This window comes from Marmota marmota, unplaced genomic scaffold (assembly GCF_001458135.2).
Source record: "Marmota marmota marmota unplaced genomic scaffold, marMar, whole genome shotgun sequence".
NCBI lineage: Eukaryota > Metazoa > Chordata > Mammalia > Rodentia > Sciuridae > Marmota > Marmota marmota.
The window spans coordinates 8,561,555-8,582,553 of NW_025999945.1; the positions used below are offsets into that span (position 1 = coordinate 8,561,555).

The following is a 20,999-nucleotide window of genomic DNA, read 5'->3' on the forward strand; positions in this document are numbered from 1 at the left end:
CTTCACATACCCTTTTCAGATAATTAATCTTAAGAGTAATAAAATTTAAGTTGAGGATGGCAAAGATCACAGGCAGCCCCTTTCTCCTTATTGTAGCCACAACACATTTGGGGTAAGAAGTTATTTTCAGGGATGGGCATAGCTTAGTAATAGAGTGTGTTTGGCATGCACAAGGTTCTGAATTCAGTCTTCGATGCTTCTCTCCTACCCCCAATTTCCTTATCCTAGAGTTACTTTAGTTATGTAAGCCTATAAAATAGTTCACTTTAAAAACATAATCATTACATATTGTTACCAGCTTTGGTCCCATAATGTAGACATTATTTAATGATATTAAGTTTATAGGATTATACTTGACCATCAGTTTTCTATTTTCAAAAACTTTCTCTCTGTGAACTTTTTTTTTTTTTTTTAATATTTATTTAGTTGTAGATGAACACACAGTATCTTTATTTATTTTTATGTGGTGCTGGGGAATGAACCCAGTGGCTCACACATGTGAGGCAAGTACTTTAGCACTGAGCTACAGCCTCAGCCCCTGAACTTTTTCTTTGTAATGTTAATTTCCTCAATTCTTATTCTTGATTTCAGTAATTTCTTATCAGAAAGTGAATACATAATACTGTTATGCTCAAAGGCAGAGATTAGGTGAAGCCAAAAACATACATCAGAAATTTAAAGTTAATGGCTTTGATATCCTGATATTTAATGTAAAGCTCAGTTAGTTAGTGTGTTCCCTATCTTTTAAGACTGGCTCCTAAATATTATTGACTCCTTCTATGCAAGTTTTAAAAATTCACAGTTGAGAATGTTAATTACTTTTCTTAACTTCGTGAGGGTGGTCAATGAAAGTTTGTAAAATTGTGACTTAAGAATGTTCTGGCTTATAAGTATTTCCAGTGGAAATTAGATGTATAAAGAAACATGTAGAAAAGCTCTCAAATAATATGACTTTCTTTTATTTTAACACTAAATTTAGACTAGTAGGACAGCACATAAGTAGGAATAACTAAATAAGTGTTTGTAAAAACAGTAGAAGAGAGAAATTGAAGTGGTGGTACATGTATGGGGTTTCCTACTTTTTGTATGTTTTAATTACTAATGAAAATTACAGGAAATAAGTGAGTTTATCCATATGAAAACTCTCCCTAAATTGCAAAATGCAGAGATTTTAAATTGCTCTAAATCAAGAGTTGGTTAAGTTTTTCACAGTGAAGGCACAGATAGTAAATATTTTTGGTTTGTGAGTCAAACAGTGTCTGTCACAATTACTCCATTCTGCAGTTACAGCATGAAAACAGCCATATAAAACCCATAAAGGAATGAACTTGCCTGTGTTCCAATAAAACTTAAAAAAAAAAAAAAAAAAGGCTGGAGTGGATCTGACATTTATTTGCGCCTTATAGGATGGTGTCAGAAAAACTAGATAATGTAAGAAAATGAAATGATGTTTTGAAAATTCTGGGAAATTGATGTGAAATAATGTAGTTTTCTATGCTTTTATTTGTTTATTTCAAAATTGCATTATTAGAAATTTTGCTTCATGTGTGTGTTATTTGGCAGATACTTTGCAGCTTATGTAAGAAGGGATGCAGCATGTTTTTTGGTGCATGAACAATTACACTATTAACAAGACATTGTTATAATGCTTTACGTATTTTAAGTCTCTTATGTCTTTGTGTGCATGTGTTCAAATTAGAATTTTATAAATGAACTTAGTACATGTGTAAATGAACTTAAGTGCAAGAAGTAATGTTCATACAAACTTGCAAATAATAAAAATAATATTAAAAGAGGAGTTCTGAGAGGAAACATTAGAGATGAATAGATAAGAAATTAACCTTGGCATGTTCTTTTTTTGTTCATGCCTTTTTCTACAGAGGTGTATATTTCAAATGCTACTTATGAATCATTTCCTAATTCTAGGAAACTTTTACAACTGACTCATGAATGTGGCAAGAATCTTATGGCTCAAGTTAGCATAGACTTGACTTCTCTTTTCCCATTTAAAATCTAATCTGTGAGAAGAAAAAAAAAAGGTTTTCTAACTTAGTAATGCTAAACCAGGATAACAAATTTCAGAGCTACCATCATACTATCTCTTGCTCCTTAGATACCTGGCAGAGATGGCCTTAAAGGGGGGTTAAACTTAAGTGCATCTCCCATTGGGGTTAGCCATGGGGCTGGAATAAGGATTGGCAAACCTGATTGTGTAGCTAGAATATGTGTCCCATTTTCCTGAGTAAACATAGTTATAAATATAGTTATTTTGGAAAGTTCTAACTTCATAAAGGTTATTCATGGCATTAGGGCCAAAGAAAAACCTTCTTTCTGGCTGCATTTCCTCTGACTCTTGGTGCTGTGATAACAGTTTTGAATGAGGATGTTAAGGGGCTGGGGATGTGGCTCAAGTGGTAGTGCGCTCGCCTGAATGAGGATGTTAAGTGAATGTTCATATGCAAGTAAGATAGAATCATCTTTTATTCATCAAAAAGACACTTGATATCAATATCACGATCCGCATGAGAATGATATATAGGTACTGTATGGAGTTTCAACTGAGAATGAGTAAGATTAATTTGTGTCTTCTTTATTAGTATTCAGCAGTCACTTACAGTTTTAGTTCCACGTGTCTGGCCTTTTTTGCATCACACTATATCATCAGTTCGAAGAGCAGCATTGGAAACTCTGTTTACGTTATTATCAACACAGGACCAGGTAAGAACTAATAACTGTATATAGCAGTCTTGAAATTTATATAAATTAATTTCATAAAATAAACCTGATCATTAGCTTTCCCTTGCTACATATTCAATGATCAGAATGTTGGGCCTGTATAGAAGAATACAATCACCATGAGGGCAGAAATATTTAAATATTTAGTTCTAATTGTATTCTTAGCACTTGGAGTAGTGCTTAACACATACAAGGTCCTCAATATTTGCTGAATGATTGACTAGCCCCTTCCTATAGGAAACCTGTTATTCAGTCTTTGCTTGCCTTGTATGGTTGATAACTGGTGATTGGCAGAACTTATCCCATGTTAGAAAGACTACATTGGAAACTTTGAAATATAGTTCTTAAAGACTGACCACTGAATTCCCATATTATTGCTTTCTCTTAAAGTTTACTCTTAAGAGTATGATATTTCCAAGGATAATATACTTGAGGAGTCGCATATTGAAATACCTACATGGATCCTTTAGGTAATATCAGTGGGTGAATGTAGTCTGTGGTGAGCTGATGAGTCCTGCCCTGTTTAAAAGGCTTCACACTCCAATTGTTAAAATAACCCCATATAGGTAAAACAAAATATCTGAGGGGAAATATCAGTAAGGAATCTATTGTTAATAGCGTGCTATATTGTACATAGTACTATAGTTTGGGCCAGTCATCTTTAAAAAAGCAGTGGTTAACTTTTTTAGGTAATAGATTATTGCATGAATAAAATGTCTCTCTTGTGTCCATTAACCATGTGTTTCCATGTGAATTAGGAATATTCTATGTAGATTTGTTTTAACCTTCAGCATGATATTGTGAACTGTGAATAAACATTTGTAAGTTGAGTTTTGCCTTATTTTGATTTTGTCTAATCAGAATCTTCTCTGTAGAAAAACTATCAGGTGTTTTATAATTCTCTGTTGATCAGGCATGGGTTGATATGACAACTGGCATGGATTGTTCTTAATTTTCATTTCATTTTTGCTGTAGTTTTATGATTTTTTTTTTTTGCCTAAGTATTTCTGATGTAAGCAGTCTTAAATTTACTTTAGAAAAACCTCTCAAAGCTGTCAAATCTATTCCTTCTACTTGATCTTTTTTTTTTTTTTAACATACAGATTTGATTTTTAAGAGTAATTTAGATTTACAGAAAAACTAAGGGAAAAGTAGAGTTCCCATATACCCTTACATCCCTTCCACTATCCTCACAATTTCTCCATTGTTAGTATCTTGTATTAGTGTGGTACATTTATTAAAATTGATTAGCCAATATTATTACATTATTAGCAAAAGTCATTTTACATTAGGGTTCACTCTTTGTGTTGTAGATTCTCTCTCTTTTTTTTTTTTTTTACAAATATACAATAATAACATATATCCAGTTTTACAGTATCATCAGAGTATTTAAGCTGCACTAAAAATCCCCTGTACTTCTTGTTCATCCCACCTTTTCACTCCCTTAATTCCTTGCAACCACTAAATCATCTTAATGTCTTAGTTTTGCCTTTCCCAGAATATTATACAGTTGAAATCATATAGTGTGCAGTCTTTTTCATATTGACTTCTTTAACTTAGCAATATGAAATTATTGTTTCTGCTGTCTTTATGACTTGGTAGCTCATTTGTCACTGAATAATATCCCATCATATGGACATATTACAGTTTATTTATCTATTTACCTACTTTAGAACATCTTGGTTACCTCAAGTTTTTGGCAATTAGGAATAAAGCTACTACAAATGTCATTATGCAGATTTTTTTATAAGTTTTCAACTCCTGTAAGTTTCAAGGAACATAATTGCTATATAATATAGTAACCATATATTTAATTTTATAAGAAATCACCAAATTATCTTCCAAAGTGACTGTGATTTTGCATTTTACTAGCCATGGTTTAGAGTCCCTGTTACTTCATACCCTGGCTAGCAGTTGTTTATTTTGGATCTTAACCATCCTTGTAGTTATGTAGTAGTATTTCATTGTTTTAGCAGTTTACTAATGACAGATGATATCGTACACCTTTATATGCTTATCTACCATCTGTCTGTCTTCTTTGGTGAGGTGTCCAGATCTTACCCATTTTTTAATTTTTTTTTTTTTTTTTTTAGTATTTTAGTTGTAGTTGAACACAATACCTTTATTTTTATTTATTTATTTTTATGTAGTGCTGAGGATTGAACCTAGGGGCTCACAGGTACTAAGAGATCATTCTACCACTAAGCCACAACCTCAGCCCCCCTTTTTTAAAATTGGGTTGCTTGTTTTATTCTTGTTGAATTTCAAGATTTCTTTTTAGCAGGGCGTGGTGTTGCACACCTGCAATCCCACCTACTTAGGAGACTGAGGCAGGAGGCCTGCTAGTTCAAGGCCAACTTAGTGAGACCCTGTCTTCAAAAAAAAAAAAAATGGATAGAGAGGTAGCTCAATGGTAGAGCACTTACCTAACATGCACAAGGCCCTTGGGTTCTATCTCCAATACTGTCAACAAAACAAACTTTTGAGGGCTGGTTGTAGCTTAGTAGTATGAGACCTGGGTTCAACTCCAGCACCATAAGTGAATAAAAAAAAAAAACCTTTTTGATACCATCATTAATGAAATTTCCCATTGTGTCTTGCTTTTACCTTCAGAGTATCTTTTTTTTTTTCTTTCTAGATATACATGACTGTAGGGTGTATTTTGACATGTTATACATACATAGAATAACTATTACTTGTTCAGAGTATCTTTTTACTGGGTAATGCTGTCATTGAAACTTAATACTGCTGATTATAGATCATTTTGTACTTTGTCACTGCCCTGAGTCTTCCTCAGAGTACCCTTACCACTGAAGACGGTAGCTATGGTTAATTATTCATCCTCAGTACATTCTGCTTTTGACCTTCATAAATGTCCTTTTATATCCTTTACTACTTTTGTTTGATTTTTTTTTGTTGTTGTTATGTTTTTTCAAATAGTAGTATAAAGTGAACCCTTAAAAAAAATCTTTTACAACTACAACCATTATTACTTTTGCNGTTTAAGAAAAGTTTAAAACAACTTACAAAAATCATCAACCGGGTGAGTATATTTACTAAGTTGGTAAACTATAATTCTTCTTTTTGAAGGAAAGGTAGAAAGAAAATAAATTTCTATTTTTTCACCAGAGAGAATTAAAGACAACTAGAAAAACAGTAATAGTGATATACAGATAACTTAGTATTATTAGTCTTTCATACTCTCTCTCTCTCTCGTGGTTTTGTTTTTGATAGGTCTCACTAAGTTGCTAAGGCTAGCCTTGAACTTGTGATCCTAATGCTTCAGGCTCCCAAGCAGCTGGGATTACATTATAGATGGATGTCACTGTGCCCAGCTCCATAATCTCCTTTCATTTCTGATTTTCTCCATTATATTTACCAACTCTTCCCCTATCCTCAACTTCATTGATGGCAATTCAAAAAGTTGTTTGTGGATTCAGAAGCTACATCTGTAGATTCCTTTCTATCACCACCATTTATAACCAGGAAATGTTGATATGTGCAATGGTGTATCTATGAATGTGTGTGTGTATCAGTGAACCACTGGTTTGAGAAATGAATAATGTCATGTATCCACAATTACATCAAATTACATCACAGAGAATAGTTTTATTGCCTTAAAAATCTTTTATGTTTTACCCATGTCTCTGTTCTTCTCCCTGGTTCTTTTAAATAATTATAATGTAGAATTGGCTAAAATAACAAATACAAACAAAAATTTATAGCCTGAGAAAATATCTACAGTTTGTGTTACATTTTCCTGGTTATAAATGGTGGTGATAGAAAGGAATCTACAGATGTAGCTTCTGAATCCACAAACAACTTTTTGAATTGCCATCAATGAAGTTGAGGATAGGGGAAGAGTTGGTAAATATAATGGAGAAAATCAGAAATGAAAGGAGATTATGGAGCTGGGCACAGTGACATCCATCTATAATGTAATCCCAGCTGCTTGGGAGCCTGAAGCATTAGGATCACAAGTTCAAGGCTAGCCTTAGCAACTTAGTGAGACCTATCAAAAACAAAACCACGAGAGAGAGAGAGAGTATGAAAGACTAATAATACTAAGTTATCTGTATATCACTATTACTGTTTTTCTAGTTGTCTTTAATTCTCTCTGGTGAAAAAATAGAAATTTATTTTCTTTCTACCTTTCCTTCAAAAAGAAGAATTATAGTTTACCAACTTAGTAAATATACTCACCCGGTTGATGATTTTTGTAAGTTGTTTTAAACTTTTCTTAAACCATCATGAGAAGGTGAAGCCCAGGTCCTATATTTGTCATTAGTTTTTCACTGGCTAGAAAATGATAGGTAGCTTTTTAAGTTATGCACATACTATCATTGGAACTTGTGTTTCTGGAATTTCAGTTAAAAGTATCAAATTTCTCTTCGGTTTCTTCCAGACACTGTATTTTTTGTGTTCAGAAAGTTATGATGTGGTTTGGATGATAGGTACTGTGAACTAATTTTTTGATTTTTCTGGTGTTTCTGGTCTTGTTACGAGTTTGTAATTATTTGAATAGCATTGAGAATATGTATAGTTCCTTGTGTTGAGAATTCTGGATACATAATAGGTATTTGGTTACATACTTTTTGGCTACTTGATTTAGGTAGGCTTTTGAAATGTTGAAATCCCTTAGCTTAAGGTTTTTAATCTAGGTTTGAGGAGACATTTGAACCTCTGATATTGGAAACAAAATTATATACCAAAGTATATACATAATGTGTGTTTTTCTAAGAAAAGAGTGGGCCTAATAGCTTTCATCAGATTTTTGAGATGTCCCTTACCTGAAATAGATTAAAAACTTTTTTTTTGGTAGTGAATGCAAAGTACAATTTTCTAAATTGGGTGTTATCTTAAAACTTATTACTTGTATTACTAGTGAGCACATAGAACTTAAACTCTGATCATCTAGCACAGCAGCAATAACCTGTTATTCCAAATTTTCTGAAAATGCAGTGGTGTATGATATAACCAAGGAGAAACTTCTGGTTACTGCTTGGTTCTATATGGAGGATAATTTCACCTTATTTGAGTGTTAATAATTTTTTTTTTAGCTCCCCAGTGATTGTATTCTATGTAATTTCTCCACCTTTGGAATAACAAATATAATATTTGTTTTCTCTCAAGCTTATCAAATTCTATCACCAGCTGAACATTTTTGATAAAGCCATGTGATCTTTTCATGATAATACTTAGCTTATTTGACTTATATTTCAGATAAGCTGACAACAAAGAATTAAACACTATACCTTTGATTCTGTTTTTATTTTCAGAATTCTTCATCTTGGCTTATACCTATACTGCCTGATATGCTTCGACATATTTTTCAGTTCTGTGTTTTAGAAAGCAGCCAGGAAATTCTGGATCTCATTCACAAGGTACAATGAATATATCTTTATCCCTCTTTCTATAAATTTTGTAGATTTTTTTAAAGCTTTTCATAATTTCTGTACTATGGATCTGAGATTTTTAAGAAATTAAAAGTCATCAAGAGACTTGAAAAGTCTAGCAGTCTTTATAATGAGACAGGAAAGTAGGTTTCTTGTGCAATGTAATAGTTAAGTTAGCCATGCTTCTTCACTTTTTTTTCCCCAATTTTAGAGAATAATACAATATGAACTATTTTAGTTTCTCTTAACATGTAAGGCACTGCCTCAAAATACCTTTATACCATTTTTTTAAGTATTGCACGATATAGGTACAAAACTAATATTTATGATTACATTTTCTTACATAACATATAGTAAAAATCTTTAAACCTTTAAGAGAAAAAATATATTTTTGAAAAAGCCGATATTTGTACATTTTCAATTCTACCAGTAAAGGAATACCCTGTACATATTTTTAGAATAGTGGATATCTTTAAGATGGATACTTTATAATTTCAGTTTTAAAAAAAAATACAAAATGAAGCTGCTGCTGTCACAGATCACTGTACTAAAAAGATATAAATGCTACACCATGTCATAGAAACAATATATATATATCCTCCGTTATCTTACAAACTTTATGTTAAATCATATAATTAGAAAAGACCAATAAACCCACTTATTAATGCTGATTTTTTTATTTGAAAAAATTAGTCATGTCCTTGCTGTATCTTAAATACTATAAGAAGCCATATCTGAGAGTATACTTTAAAATACATAGTCAGTGTAAAATAACTTTGTGCTTGGTTGGTAAATGAGAATTGATGCATGTTTTATTTCTGTAACCAAGCTTGAATGTGTACTTTAAGCTTAAAAAAAAAAAAAATCTCAAGGATGTAAAAAAGTCCCTTTGGGCCTGTGCGTTTTAATTTGTACGATACACCTTTTTTTTTTTTTTTTTTTTTTAAAGTTAGCCATAACAAGCTGGAATTGTGGTTAGAATAGTGCATGTTATTTAAGCTAAAATTCAAGCCATTGACAAAAGATTTCTTATTCTGCTTTCTTATTTTGTGACCTTTAAGGCTTTGTTTTAAGCACTTTCTGAAAGCCTTAATACAGAAAATAAAACAGGGAAGACTGATTTTGCTGTTTATAGTATGCTTATAAGATCCAAGTATTTTTGGGGGGTGATTTTGATAATATGGAAAGTCTTAATTATAATAGTTTAGACTTGTACTTTTTTTAAATTAGCAAGGTTAGTCATATGTGTTGAAGTCTTAAAAGGAGGAGACATTTGCTATATTTAATAGCATTTGTGGGGGAAAATGGCACTTGTATCTTGAGGATTTGTTTTGAATTGTTAGTCTCTGAGGTAACTAGCTCATTTTAGACTTTTAAAAGTGGAGTTATTTCTGCATGCTGGTTCTAGCCAATTTAATGTTAGGCATCAATAAAGATACCTTACTGAGTAAGATCATGAATTGAGACTTACACTGTTTTTAATTCAACTAGGATATTACCACTTTAAAATTTAGCAGTGAATACTTATCCAGAGCTATTATCTGTTAATGTGTTTTCTTGAATATAATATTGCATTTGTATCAATCCCTATGATGCATGAAAAGAATTATAGTGACTTAATGAGACAACTCTTACTTTATGGCTAATTTTATTTTAAAGTTTTCCATAAAATATTGGAGAAGGCTCTGTTTTCCTTTTTTTAAAAAAATCAACTTTCATTACTTCTTGTAGTATATAAACCCATCCAAAAACAGAATTTCAAAATAAGCCTCTGTTGAGTTTTAAAATTAATATGTGTGCCATTTCTACTTTTTAAATTTTTATTCAGTATCCCTAAGAATAAATATTAGGTTTTGTTAGTACTTAACAGGAAAGTTTCACTTTCATGTTCTTTTTACTTTATAGGTTTGGATGGAACTCTTGAGCAAGGCATCAGTTCAGTATGTGGTAGCAGCTGCTTGCCCATGGATGGGTGCTTGGCTTTGCTTAATGATGCAGCCTTCTCACTTACCTATTGATTTAAATATGTTGCTAGAAGTAAAAGCTAGAGCCAAGGTAAGTGTAGAGAGACACATGTATTTCTATATTCAACTTAATTTTTTTTTTCTTTTGGGAGCCACTGAGGATTGAACACAGGGTCTTATACATGCCAGGCAGGTCCTCTACCCCTGAACAATATCCCCAGTCCTCAATATAGTAACCATGTAGGAAATTCATATTATTTTATTATTAACAGCAAAAATTAATTTAGCATTTGTAAGGAGAAATTGTTTTTTATTAGGACCATGATAAGGTTGAATAGTAATTTTTATCCATTAAAATGTTATGAAGTGGGGCTGGGGATATAGCTCATTTGGCAGAGTGCTTGCTTGCCTTGCATGCACAAGGCCCTGGATTCAATCCCCAGCATCACTAAATAAAATAAAGGAGACTGCATATTTAAAAAAAATAGTAATAATGTTGTGAAGTGTATTTTACTGTGGTTATTTCAATATTTTTGTTGTTGCCAATTAAATTTTTATGTTTAACCTTTATTGTTTTTTGTTTTTGTTTTTTCTTTCTTTTCTGTAGGAAAAAACAGGTGGTAAGGTACGTCAAGGCCAAAATCAAAGTAAAGAAGTACTTCAGGAGTATATTGCAGGTGCAGACACCATCATGGAAGACCCAGCCACAAGGGATTTTGTAGTTATGCGGGCCAGAATGATGGCAGCCAAGTGAGTATACACCAAGTGTTGAATAATTTATAGGTCTAGCCTGACAGATTAGCTCTCATGGGGAGAGAGAAAAAGAGACCCTAACTAGATGAAGACTTAGATTTATGAGCACTATCAGCCATGATTGTCTTTAGTTTAAGAACAAAACCTTCAGCATACAGATCAAGTAGAACAAAAACACATTCAGTTGAAATGTTACCATAGTCAAAGACTTATATAGTGTGCCCATAGCTGAATTATGGCTAGACTGCTTAACCAAAAAGAAACTTTCTAAACCCCAAATATCAAAAGTAATTAACATGGGATTTGATTTCCACAAAGGCTTTCCTGGGAACCTGCACTTTTCTTCCCAGGAAAATCCTATATATAGTCACAGAGGTCAACCCTGGGTGTGTCACTCTTCTTCTCTGATTTGAGAGGTGAGCAGCGTCTGCAGCCTGCCTTAGGAATGTATAAGGCTTTGCTTGTGCCTTACTTTCATGTATCCTAAAATTTTTTCTCAGCAGGGTGAGTCAAGAACCCACCTGGGCTAAGTTGAGGTCCCACTGTCCCCTTAGAGGGAGTCCCTCAGACCCCTGTCCCAGGACAGCCTCCGAAGTCATTTAAATGAAAGATTCCTCTCATGTATCTGTTAATCCTTCCTCTATCACACTTGTTACAGCCTATGAAAAACTTAGAGCAAGTAAATATTTTTTTTTCCATTTTAAAAATAGAATTTATATCTATTTATAATGATAAGATAGGAGTGAAATCTACTGGAAAATATATGGCTTCATTGGGAGAAATTTTATTTCAGGTAATTTCTATAGTAACTTCTTTTTTCTCCCTTTTAGATTGTTAGGAGCACTTTGTTGCTGTATTTGTGATCCAGGTGTAAATATGGTAACTCAAGAAATTAAACCAGCTGAATCCCTTGGCCAGTTACTACTCTTCCATCTCAACTCCAAATCTGCCTTACAAAGAATTAGTGTTGCTTTGGTAATCTGTGAATGGGCTGCTTTACAAAAGGTAAGATTTTTTCCTGAAAATAATAAAGACAAATTATGTGAACTAATTTCCATTAGCTGTTAGGATAATTTATATTTTACAATATGAAAGTGAAATTTTTCTCTAATAGGATCCAGCAATCATAGAAAAAGTATTCCAAACTATATTGAACATTATTTCATTCTCATTTACCTTTAACCATAACATTTTTCTTAACATTTCTACCCATACCTGAGACTAATAGGCATGCCCATAATTAATATTTGTTTTTGACCCCGCAGTCTATTAAGAAAGGTCCCTATCAAAAACATGGGTATATATGGAAGCAGTCCAGAAACTGGGTTGTATGTATGCAGTTGGTCATTCATTCTTGTATATATCTCATAGTACTAAAACTACAAAAAGCTGCTTTGTGTTTTAGAGCTCTATTTGAATGGGTAGTAGCAAGGGCAGAATTTTAGTCAGAGGAGAAATCTCTCCATATTTAAACCCAGATCTTCATGTATCAAACAAATCATTCTCTTTTAGCCCCTTTAACCTTTAACTTATCATAAGATGTATGATTTTATGTAAGACTTGTTTCTGGAAATTTAACTGTCTGCACTTGCTGTGAGAGTTGCTTGTTACTGCCTCTTAGCAGTGTGTCAAAACTGTGTCTAAAAGTAATTGAGCCATGCTCTATTGCAACTGAGACCCCTGCTTTGCCTCTGGAAAGAAGCAAGGCTCATCTGTTTTTAGGCAGGACTCGGTGTGCTGGAGAGGCAGTGATGCTGTGTTTTTGTGCCTCTCAGACTCAGCAGCAAGTGTTGACAGTTCGGTTTCTGGACCCTCACAGAGCTTCTCTGGATTTACTCTGTGAAGCCCAGGCTGATCACCCAGATCCCACAGAACCCCTCATGGCTCACCACTGAGGCTATTCCCCCTCTGGTTGGGGCAGGCAACAACCAGAGAGAGTGGGAAGGGTTAGTTAAATTTGGGGGCAGGTAAGTAGCTTTTAAATTATATATCCATTTTTACAGTATGGCATGTAAAGCTGTGGTCTAAATTGTTAAGAAGTCTAATAATGACTTTAAGTAATATTTTTAGTTAGTGCATGCCAAATGTTTTCTTGACTTATTTTTAAGAAATTTTTATAGTAATGTACTTTTAAATCTGTGCTATATTTATGTAAACATCAAATAAATTCAGTACAGTAAGAGTAATTAAGTAAAATAAATTTTAATGGAATTATAATAATTCCACATGCATGTTCTGTAGTCATTCATATTAAAATTTTAGAGCAGTTTGGGTATAATACCTTTCTCTGTGCAATTAATTATTGTTCTGAGAGAAAACAACAGATTAAAAAATCAGTAGAAATTTAGAATTTGGTAGCTTTTAAGTGAAGATTTATATAACTATAAAATTATGTTTATATATTTGCCCTGAATATTTGTTGTCTATTATATTTTTAGGAATGTAAAGCTGTTACCCTAGCTGTGCAACCACGTTTACTTGATATCCTTTCAGAACATTTATATTATGATGAAATTGCTGTTCCATTCACACGAATGCAGAATGAATGTAAACAGCTTATATCATCATTAGCTGATGCACATATTGAAGTTGGTAATAGAGTAAACAACAACGTTTTAACTATAGATCAAGCTAATGACCTGGTGAGTAAAGAAGTAACTCTCTTCATTTTAGAGCATGAAATAAAGATTAGAAATTTGTCATAGCATGTTTGTCACAAAACCACATATTTTGTTGTATCTGTCTGTGGCCTGGTAGCCTCTCATCTCAACTCTAGTTTATTTCATGTGTTGACTTTTCTTGGAGAATGGGGAAAAACTTTCTTTTTTTAAACTGTATTTTTTCCCTTCTTTTTCTGTGTGTGTGTTTTTTTTTTTTTTGTTATTATTGTTTGTATTTGGGTTTTTTTGTTATTGTTGTTTTGTTTTGTTGGTAGTACAGGGCCTCATGCATGTCGGCAAGCACTTTACCTCTGGGCTACATCCCCATCCCTTTAAACTCAAATTCTGACAAACCAATGTACCTTTATTCAAAAAAGTTGTTACATTTTGTTGTTTCCTAGTCTTGCTTGTGAAGGGAAAAATATAGGAAAAACTTTAACAAATCCCTAAATATTTCTTCTCCCTGCTCCCAACATTAAATGAAAATGGAAATTCAAACATACTTTAAAAAGTAAAGAATTCATACAACAAACATTATATACTCAGCAATTAGATTGTGCCATTGACATTTGACAAATACATATTTGAATTATCACGTATATATTCAAATATCTACCCTTCTTTCCAAACCACCAATCCATCTTATTTTTTAATGTATTTCTAAGTAAATTTCAGATATTTGTACACTTTAGTGTGTAAGTGCTCAGTCTTAGGTGAACATTAGATGAATTTTCACAGATACATATGACTATAAAATCCAAACCTTGTCAAGATAGAAATTCCCATCACTACTTTGTAGTCAGTCCCTTCTTCTCCTTGTCCCTAAGTAACCATTCTTTACCTCATGGTAAATTAATTTTGCTTGTTCTACAATATCATATAAATGTAATTATACAGTGTGCTCTGAAGGGTTATTTGTTTCGTTTTGTTTGGTGTACTAAGGATTGAACCTAGAGGTGTTCTACCACTAAACTATATCCCCAACATGTTTTTATTTTTTTTTTTGAGACAGGGTCTCATTAACTTGCCTAGGCTGGCTTGAACTTGGTATCCTCCAAGTTATCCATGTTGTGTGTATTAATAATTCATTTGTTTTATTACTGCATTTTATGGCATCGTATGAATATTTCAAAACTAGTTTAAGCGATTCTCCTGTTGATAGACATGGGCTATCGCCAGTTTGAGGCTATTGTGAGCAAAGCTTCTGTAAGCTTTTTTAATACACATTTTTTTGGTAGACATATATTTTCATTTTTCTTTGGTAAATATATATGAGTGGAATTGCTGAATCTTAAGATAGTTGCCTTTATTTTTTTGGAAAACTACATAGAGGATAGGGGTATGGCTCAGTGATAAAGCTAGGTAATACCCACCACTGCAAAAAACTAAAATTAAATTTAAAAAACTCAGACTTCCCAAAGTGGTTGTATCATTTTACCTCCTAACTAACAAGGTGTGAGAGTTTTGGGTGCTCTACATCATTAATAACATTTAGTATAATGAGCCCCTTTAACTTTAGCCATTCTGTGGTTGTGTGATGATGTCATTGTGGTTTTGAGTTTCATTTTCTTTGTGACAAATTATATCTTTATTGGCCATTTCTGTATCTTCCTTTCTGAAATGTCTTCAGATCTTTTGTCTACTTTTAGTTGTTTCTTATTGAATCATAGGAGTTCTTTATAATCCTGGATACCAATTCCTTGTCAGATAGATTTAATCTGAATAAATTTATCAGTTGTTTCCTTGATTATGATTTGTGATCTAAAGAACCTTTTCCTATCTCCAAATAGTGAAGGAATTTGCATACATTTTCTTCTAAAGCTTCATAGTGTTAGCTTTCATGTTTAGATTTGTCTTCCATCATCATCATCATTATTTGTACAAGGGATTAAACCCAGGGGCACTTAATCACTGAGCTATATCCCCAGCCCTTTTAAAATATTTTATTCAGAGACAAGGCTGAGGCTGGCTTTGAACTTGCAATCCTCTTGCCTTAGCTTCCCCAGCCACTGAGATTACCAGTGTGCACAACCACGTTCGGTTCTTCTGCCAGTTTTTAGTAGTGCTGTGGATCAAACCAAGAGCCTCATATGTGCTAGCCAAACACTTTGTACCACTAAGCTACATCCCTAGTGATCTATCTTGAATTAATGTTTGTGTATAGTATGAAGTCAAGGTTGTTTTTCTACATATATCTAGTTTTCCTAGCATCATTATTAGGAGATTTTTTTCTGTTGGATTGCTTTGGCATCTTTGTAAAAAATCAACTGAAGAATGTATGTGGATCTGTTATCTGAATCTTTGTGCCCAATATGTTTGTATCTTCCTGACCAACACCAGTGTCTGATAACTACAGCTTTGTACTTAGTTCAGTCTGTGAGTTCAGTTAGTATAAATTAGTTATTCCTGGGTTATAGAATTGAGAAATTGAGCTACTTGTTTGTGTTTGGCCTCATGAAATAATGTTTCTTTCTTTCTTTCTTTCTTTTTTTTTTTTTAAGAGAGAGAGAATCTTTTTTGTAGATGGACACAACACAATGCCTTTATTTTTATGTGGTGCTGAGAATCGAACCCAGGTCCCGCCCGTGCTAAGCGAGCACTCTACCACTGAGCCACAATCCCAGTCCAAATGTTCATTTCTTAATCCCCTTTCTGACTGAAAAATACTGTAGTTGAATTTTTTTTTTCTCACTTATGAGAGAAAGCTAAACTTGTTATTTCTGTACCCAAGTTGTTCTTTGGTAAAGTTTTCTAAATGTCTAGAGTTAAAATTCCTCAAAGTTTCTTTATAATTACATTTCCTTCCTACTATTTCTGTAAACTTATTGAAGTTTCAAATATCCTCCTTCTTCAAGAAGGACCCCTTATTTCCCAGTGAAATTACTATTCAATTTCATCATTCTAGTGGTTTCATCTTGGGGCAGGAAATAGCATAAATATCAGAATCTCTGGAAGAAAGTATTTAGGGATGGGTAATTTTAAAAGGTAAAAGTAAGAGCCACTATCTTTTATATCTTTTATTGGATCCCTGTTTTCCTCTTAAATGCCAGATAGGGGCATTTACCTGATATAGGCATTTCTGTCTTTTCCTCTCTAACCAGTCTCTTAATTTAGTTCTTATCCATATTATCTTTTCTCAATCATGTGCAATATTGTCTACTCTTAATCTTATGTTCTTTTGTTAAGCACTTTTATTTGGATTATTATCTCATTGCCACTTCAGAGTAACCAAAAGTGGGATTTTTCTTTCAGAAAGTCTCATGTTTATCATTTCTCTGTTTGCATTTTCAAAGCCTAAAGGCCTTGACATTTAGGTCTGATTCTACCTCCAGGCAGTTTCTGGTCCATTTCATCCTTCATGCTTTGCTAAACTAGTATTAATCCTTTTGTGCCACTCTGTATCCCTTTCTTCCTTAAAAATGGTTTCCTTTCCCTTGCTTTTTAGTCTCGCTCCCGCCTACTCTCATTACCTTCTCTAGATACCCCATCTCTTTTCTCATTACTTTTCAAACTTCTGCCAAACCTGGTTAGCTTTCTTTTGCAGAAATAACATCACACACAGTGTTTTCTGTGCCTCACTCAGTCTCACTTCTATGCCTGAGTTCCTGGTCCTTTGCCAGAAGTTCTCTGCCTCAACACTGTACACTCACCTAGAGTTCTTTTCTTGATACTTCTCCATTTGCACCTATATTCAAGCAATGATAAACTTTCTTCAGTTCCTTAGACAGTATCCTGCCTTCCACCTCTTACCTCACTTCATCTGTTTACAAAGATGTATATAACTCCTGACTTAACCATTCTTTAAACCAATCCAAAAAGCTAGGTGTGGTGCAATACACTTATAGTCGCAGCTACAAGGCAGTGGGTGGGTGCTGAGGTGGGAGGAATCCTCAAGCCTTGGAGTTCAGGCAAGCTTGGAAAACAGAAACATCCCACCTAAAAATAAAATAATTAATAACTAATTTTTAAAAATGAAAGACTTGGAAAAGTGTTAACTGCCTCTGGCAAGTCTTCCCTAAGCTCCTCTGCTAAGAAAGTTTTTTTGTTTGTTTTAATTTTCTTTTGGTAATTGTAGATGGACAGACTGCCTTTATTTTATTTGTTTATTTTTATGTGGTGCTAAGGATTGAACCCAGTGCCTTACACATTCTAGGCAAGCGCTCTGCCACTGCTAAGAAGTTTTAAGTGACTCTCTGAACTTTCATAGCAACCTGCCCTTGCCTCAGTGATATGTTATGTTGTCTTAATTCTTTATTTATATTTCCCATCTCTGCATTTTTAGGGTATGTTAAGACTGTGTCTTATTCATCTTTTAGCACCTGATAGTAAATATTGTTTAAATGATTGAATTAATTGCGGGTGATTAGCTTTTCCTTGATTGCCTACAATCATTGGATGTTGTGAAAAATAAGCATAGTGTACTTTGGACAATATTTGAAAATTTTTAGCAGTGTATCCTGTTTCAGATAATTCTTGCGCAGAACTTAAAACAAACAATGGAGTAGAAAGTATGAGCTAGGAATGGTATGTGGTGTGTGTGTGTGTGTGTAAGTGTGGTGAGCAGATTGACAGTGAAACTGATATAGTTTACTTAGTCTTAAGCATTTTATAGTGATAAAACAAGATCTTATTTGTGTGCCTATTTTGTTTTTTATAATAAATAGCATTATTGATATTGTCCACAATGAAATTAATAATTTCTAAGTATTAAAAATTAGATTTGCTGGGCATAGTGTTGCACACTGTAATCCCAATGACTCAGGAGGTTGGAGAACAAAAAGCGCTCTCCATTAAAAAGAAAATAGATTTAAAATTTTCCAATGTTATATAGGCTTTTCTTGTCAATAAGGATCTATCCCTGCAAGCTTTTAATAATTGCTATAACCTATCTATCAAGAGTTTTTGTTATATGCGCCCATCACACAATCTCTATGTATGTGAATGTTCACAGCAACATCATTCATAATAGCCAAAAAGTAGGAAAAACCCATCAGTAATCAATTGATGATTGAATATAGTATATAAGTAAAAATTATCATATGAAGTATTATTTGATCAAAAAAGGAAATATTGATACAATGCTAAAACATTTGTGAACCTTGAAGGCATAATACTAAATGAATGAAATAAGTCACAAATGACTACATATTTTATGAATCCATTTATATAAAATTTACAAAATAGACAACTTTGGAAAGACAAATCAGATAAGAAGGTTCCATAGGGCTGGGGAAAAATGAGGAGTGTTTGCTAGTGAGTATGAGTATTCTTTATGAACTTATGAAAATATGTTCTAAAATTTTGATTCATAACTATGAGTATACTAAAAATGAGTGAATTAAATACTTCAGATGGGTTACTTTTATGGCATAAGAACTATATCTCAGTAAAGTTGTTTTAAAAAATGGACTGAACAGTCGTTAATGAGGTTTGTAAAGTTGTCTGGAACAGCAGTCAACTTTATCTAGGTAATTAAACAAATAATGGCTGTTGGATTTTTCTCCCCTCTCTCTTTTGTTGCCTGAACATTTCAAAGAAAGAATGAAAATAATTCAATTATTATTACTTAACCACTTTGTAAACAGCTACCCTAAACATTTTTTAGTTAGAATATTTTTCCCAAGAAGTTTTTAAATTTTGATATTAACAGTTTATATTTACATATATCTGTATTTGCATATTGCTTTCTCATTATGTCACCAAAGCACACTATAAGTGTTGAATGTAATTTTCCCCTCAAACAGATTAGATATATTTAAAGGATAAGAAATTTTATTCATCTCAAAAGAATGTGTCTTTCTTCAGGAATATAATGTTAATGTTAAGTTAGACTAAGTAAACTTTAGTTGGGAGGTTTTAGGTATTTGTTAGTTTACTGAGTACTAAAAAACAATATTAGATAATAAGGAACTTTTGTCAAACAGAAAACTTGCTGTCTGCTGTTTAGGAGTTTATAGTCTATTTGGGGTTGATGTAATTAATGAGTTTTTATTTCTTTTTTTTTTATTAGGTCACTACTGTTTTTAATGAAGTCACATCAACTTTCGATTTAAATTCTCAAGTATTACAGCAATTAGATAGTAAACGACAGCAGGTCCAAATGACAGTTACAGAGACAAACCAAGAGTGGCAAGTGTTGCAGTTGAGAGTGCATACTTTTGCTGCATGTGCAGTTGTGAGCTTGCAGCAGCTTCCGGAGAAATTAAATCCTATCATAAAACCACTAATGGAGACGATTAAAAAAGAAGAGAACACACTAGTGCAAAACTATGCAGCTCAGTGCATAGCTAAACTTCTTCAGCAGTGCACAACAAGGACACCCTGTCCCAATTCAAAGATTATTAAAAATCTCTGTAGCTCACTTTGTGTGGACCCATATCTAACTCCTTGTGTAACATGTCCAGTACCAACACAAAGTGGCCAGGAAAATTCTAAAGGTATATATCTAAACCTTTATATGGGGTAGAGAAGGAATTAACTATTTAAATTTGTTTTCATTTACTTATATCTATCATTCATGTTAGAGCCATTTTCTCCATATTCCATTCTGAGAAAAAAGTTTGGTTACAACAAAATTCCTTGTTACTTCAGTTAGCTAATCAATTACAACCCTCTTAAATAAGCCAGTCATAAGAGACCTGATATCTGATATAAGGTGACTGAAGTCCATTGAGACAGGTATTCACCCTTACCTTCATCTTGAAAACCATCATTGTATGACTTAATAGACTAGAAAACAGTTGTATCAAATGTTGATGAAAGTTCTTCCTATTGTATATTGTTTTCTAAATTTAGTCAAGAGGGTTATCATCATTTCCCTCTCCTTTATTATATGAGGCAGGAATATTCTGCAGTGGTCAAGTTTTCCTGAATTCATGGGGACCATGAACATTATTTTAGAGGAAACTTGCTTGAGTTATTTTTAATGTTTTTTTTTGTGCCTAGGCACAACCATTCTTGCATGTGATATTTCTCATTGTTCACATGATTCTACAACTTTGTGTTATAAAACCTATGCAAGTAGATATTTTTGTTGCCATTTCATTGTCTAAAAAAAACCATGTCATTAGCTTATAAAAATTGAGGCCTTAAAGGGCTGTGTCTCATTTGGAGCAGAGAACTTTTGGTTACCTATATTATGATTAAAAGGCTAATTTTTTTCCTTATTAGGACCCAACTCAGAAAAAGATGGAATGCACCATACTGTAACCAAGCACAGAGGTATAATTACACTCTATAGGCATCAGAAAGCTGCTTTTGCTATCACAAGTAGGCGAGGTCCTACCCCGAAAGCAGTAAAAGCTCAAATAGCAGATCTTCCTGCCGGAAGTAGTGGGAGTATCCTTGTCGAACTTGATGAGGTAAGTAGATTTTTTTTCTTTTGAATGTTTTGATTTTAAAACAGATATCTAGCTTATACATTGAGAACTAAGTTGTCATGTCAGGTTCCAGAACTGTATTTTTGTACTTATAAATGAAAGGACTAGTAT

General features: G+C 33.1%; 1 protein-coding gene across 4 annotated transcripts in view; it reads left to right on the forward strand.

Moving 5' to 3' along the window:
- Btaf1 (B-TFIID TATA-box binding protein associated factor 1) overlaps positions 1-20,999 on the forward strand; it is an 80,068-nt gene that overhangs the window by 39,312 nt on the left and 19,757 nt on the right. For all 4 annotated transcript variants that reach the window (XM_015500118.2, XM_048801743.1, XM_048801744.1 and 1 more), the window contains 8 exons: positions 2,598-2,718; positions 8,016-8,120; positions 10,038-10,187; positions 10,704-10,846; positions 11,680-11,854; positions 13,288-13,491; positions 19,520-19,946; positions 20,680-20,870. In XM_015500118.2, coding sequence (XP_015355604.1) covers positions 2,598-2,718; positions 8,016-8,120; positions 10,038-10,187; positions 10,704-10,846; positions 11,680-11,854; positions 13,288-13,491; positions 19,520-19,946; positions 20,680-20,870 — 1,516 coding nt within the window. The remainder of the gene's footprint in view (positions 1-2,597; positions 2,719-8,015; positions 8,121-10,037; positions 10,188-10,703; positions 10,847-11,679; positions 11,855-13,287; positions 13,492-19,519; positions 19,947-20,679; positions 20,871-20,999) is intronic.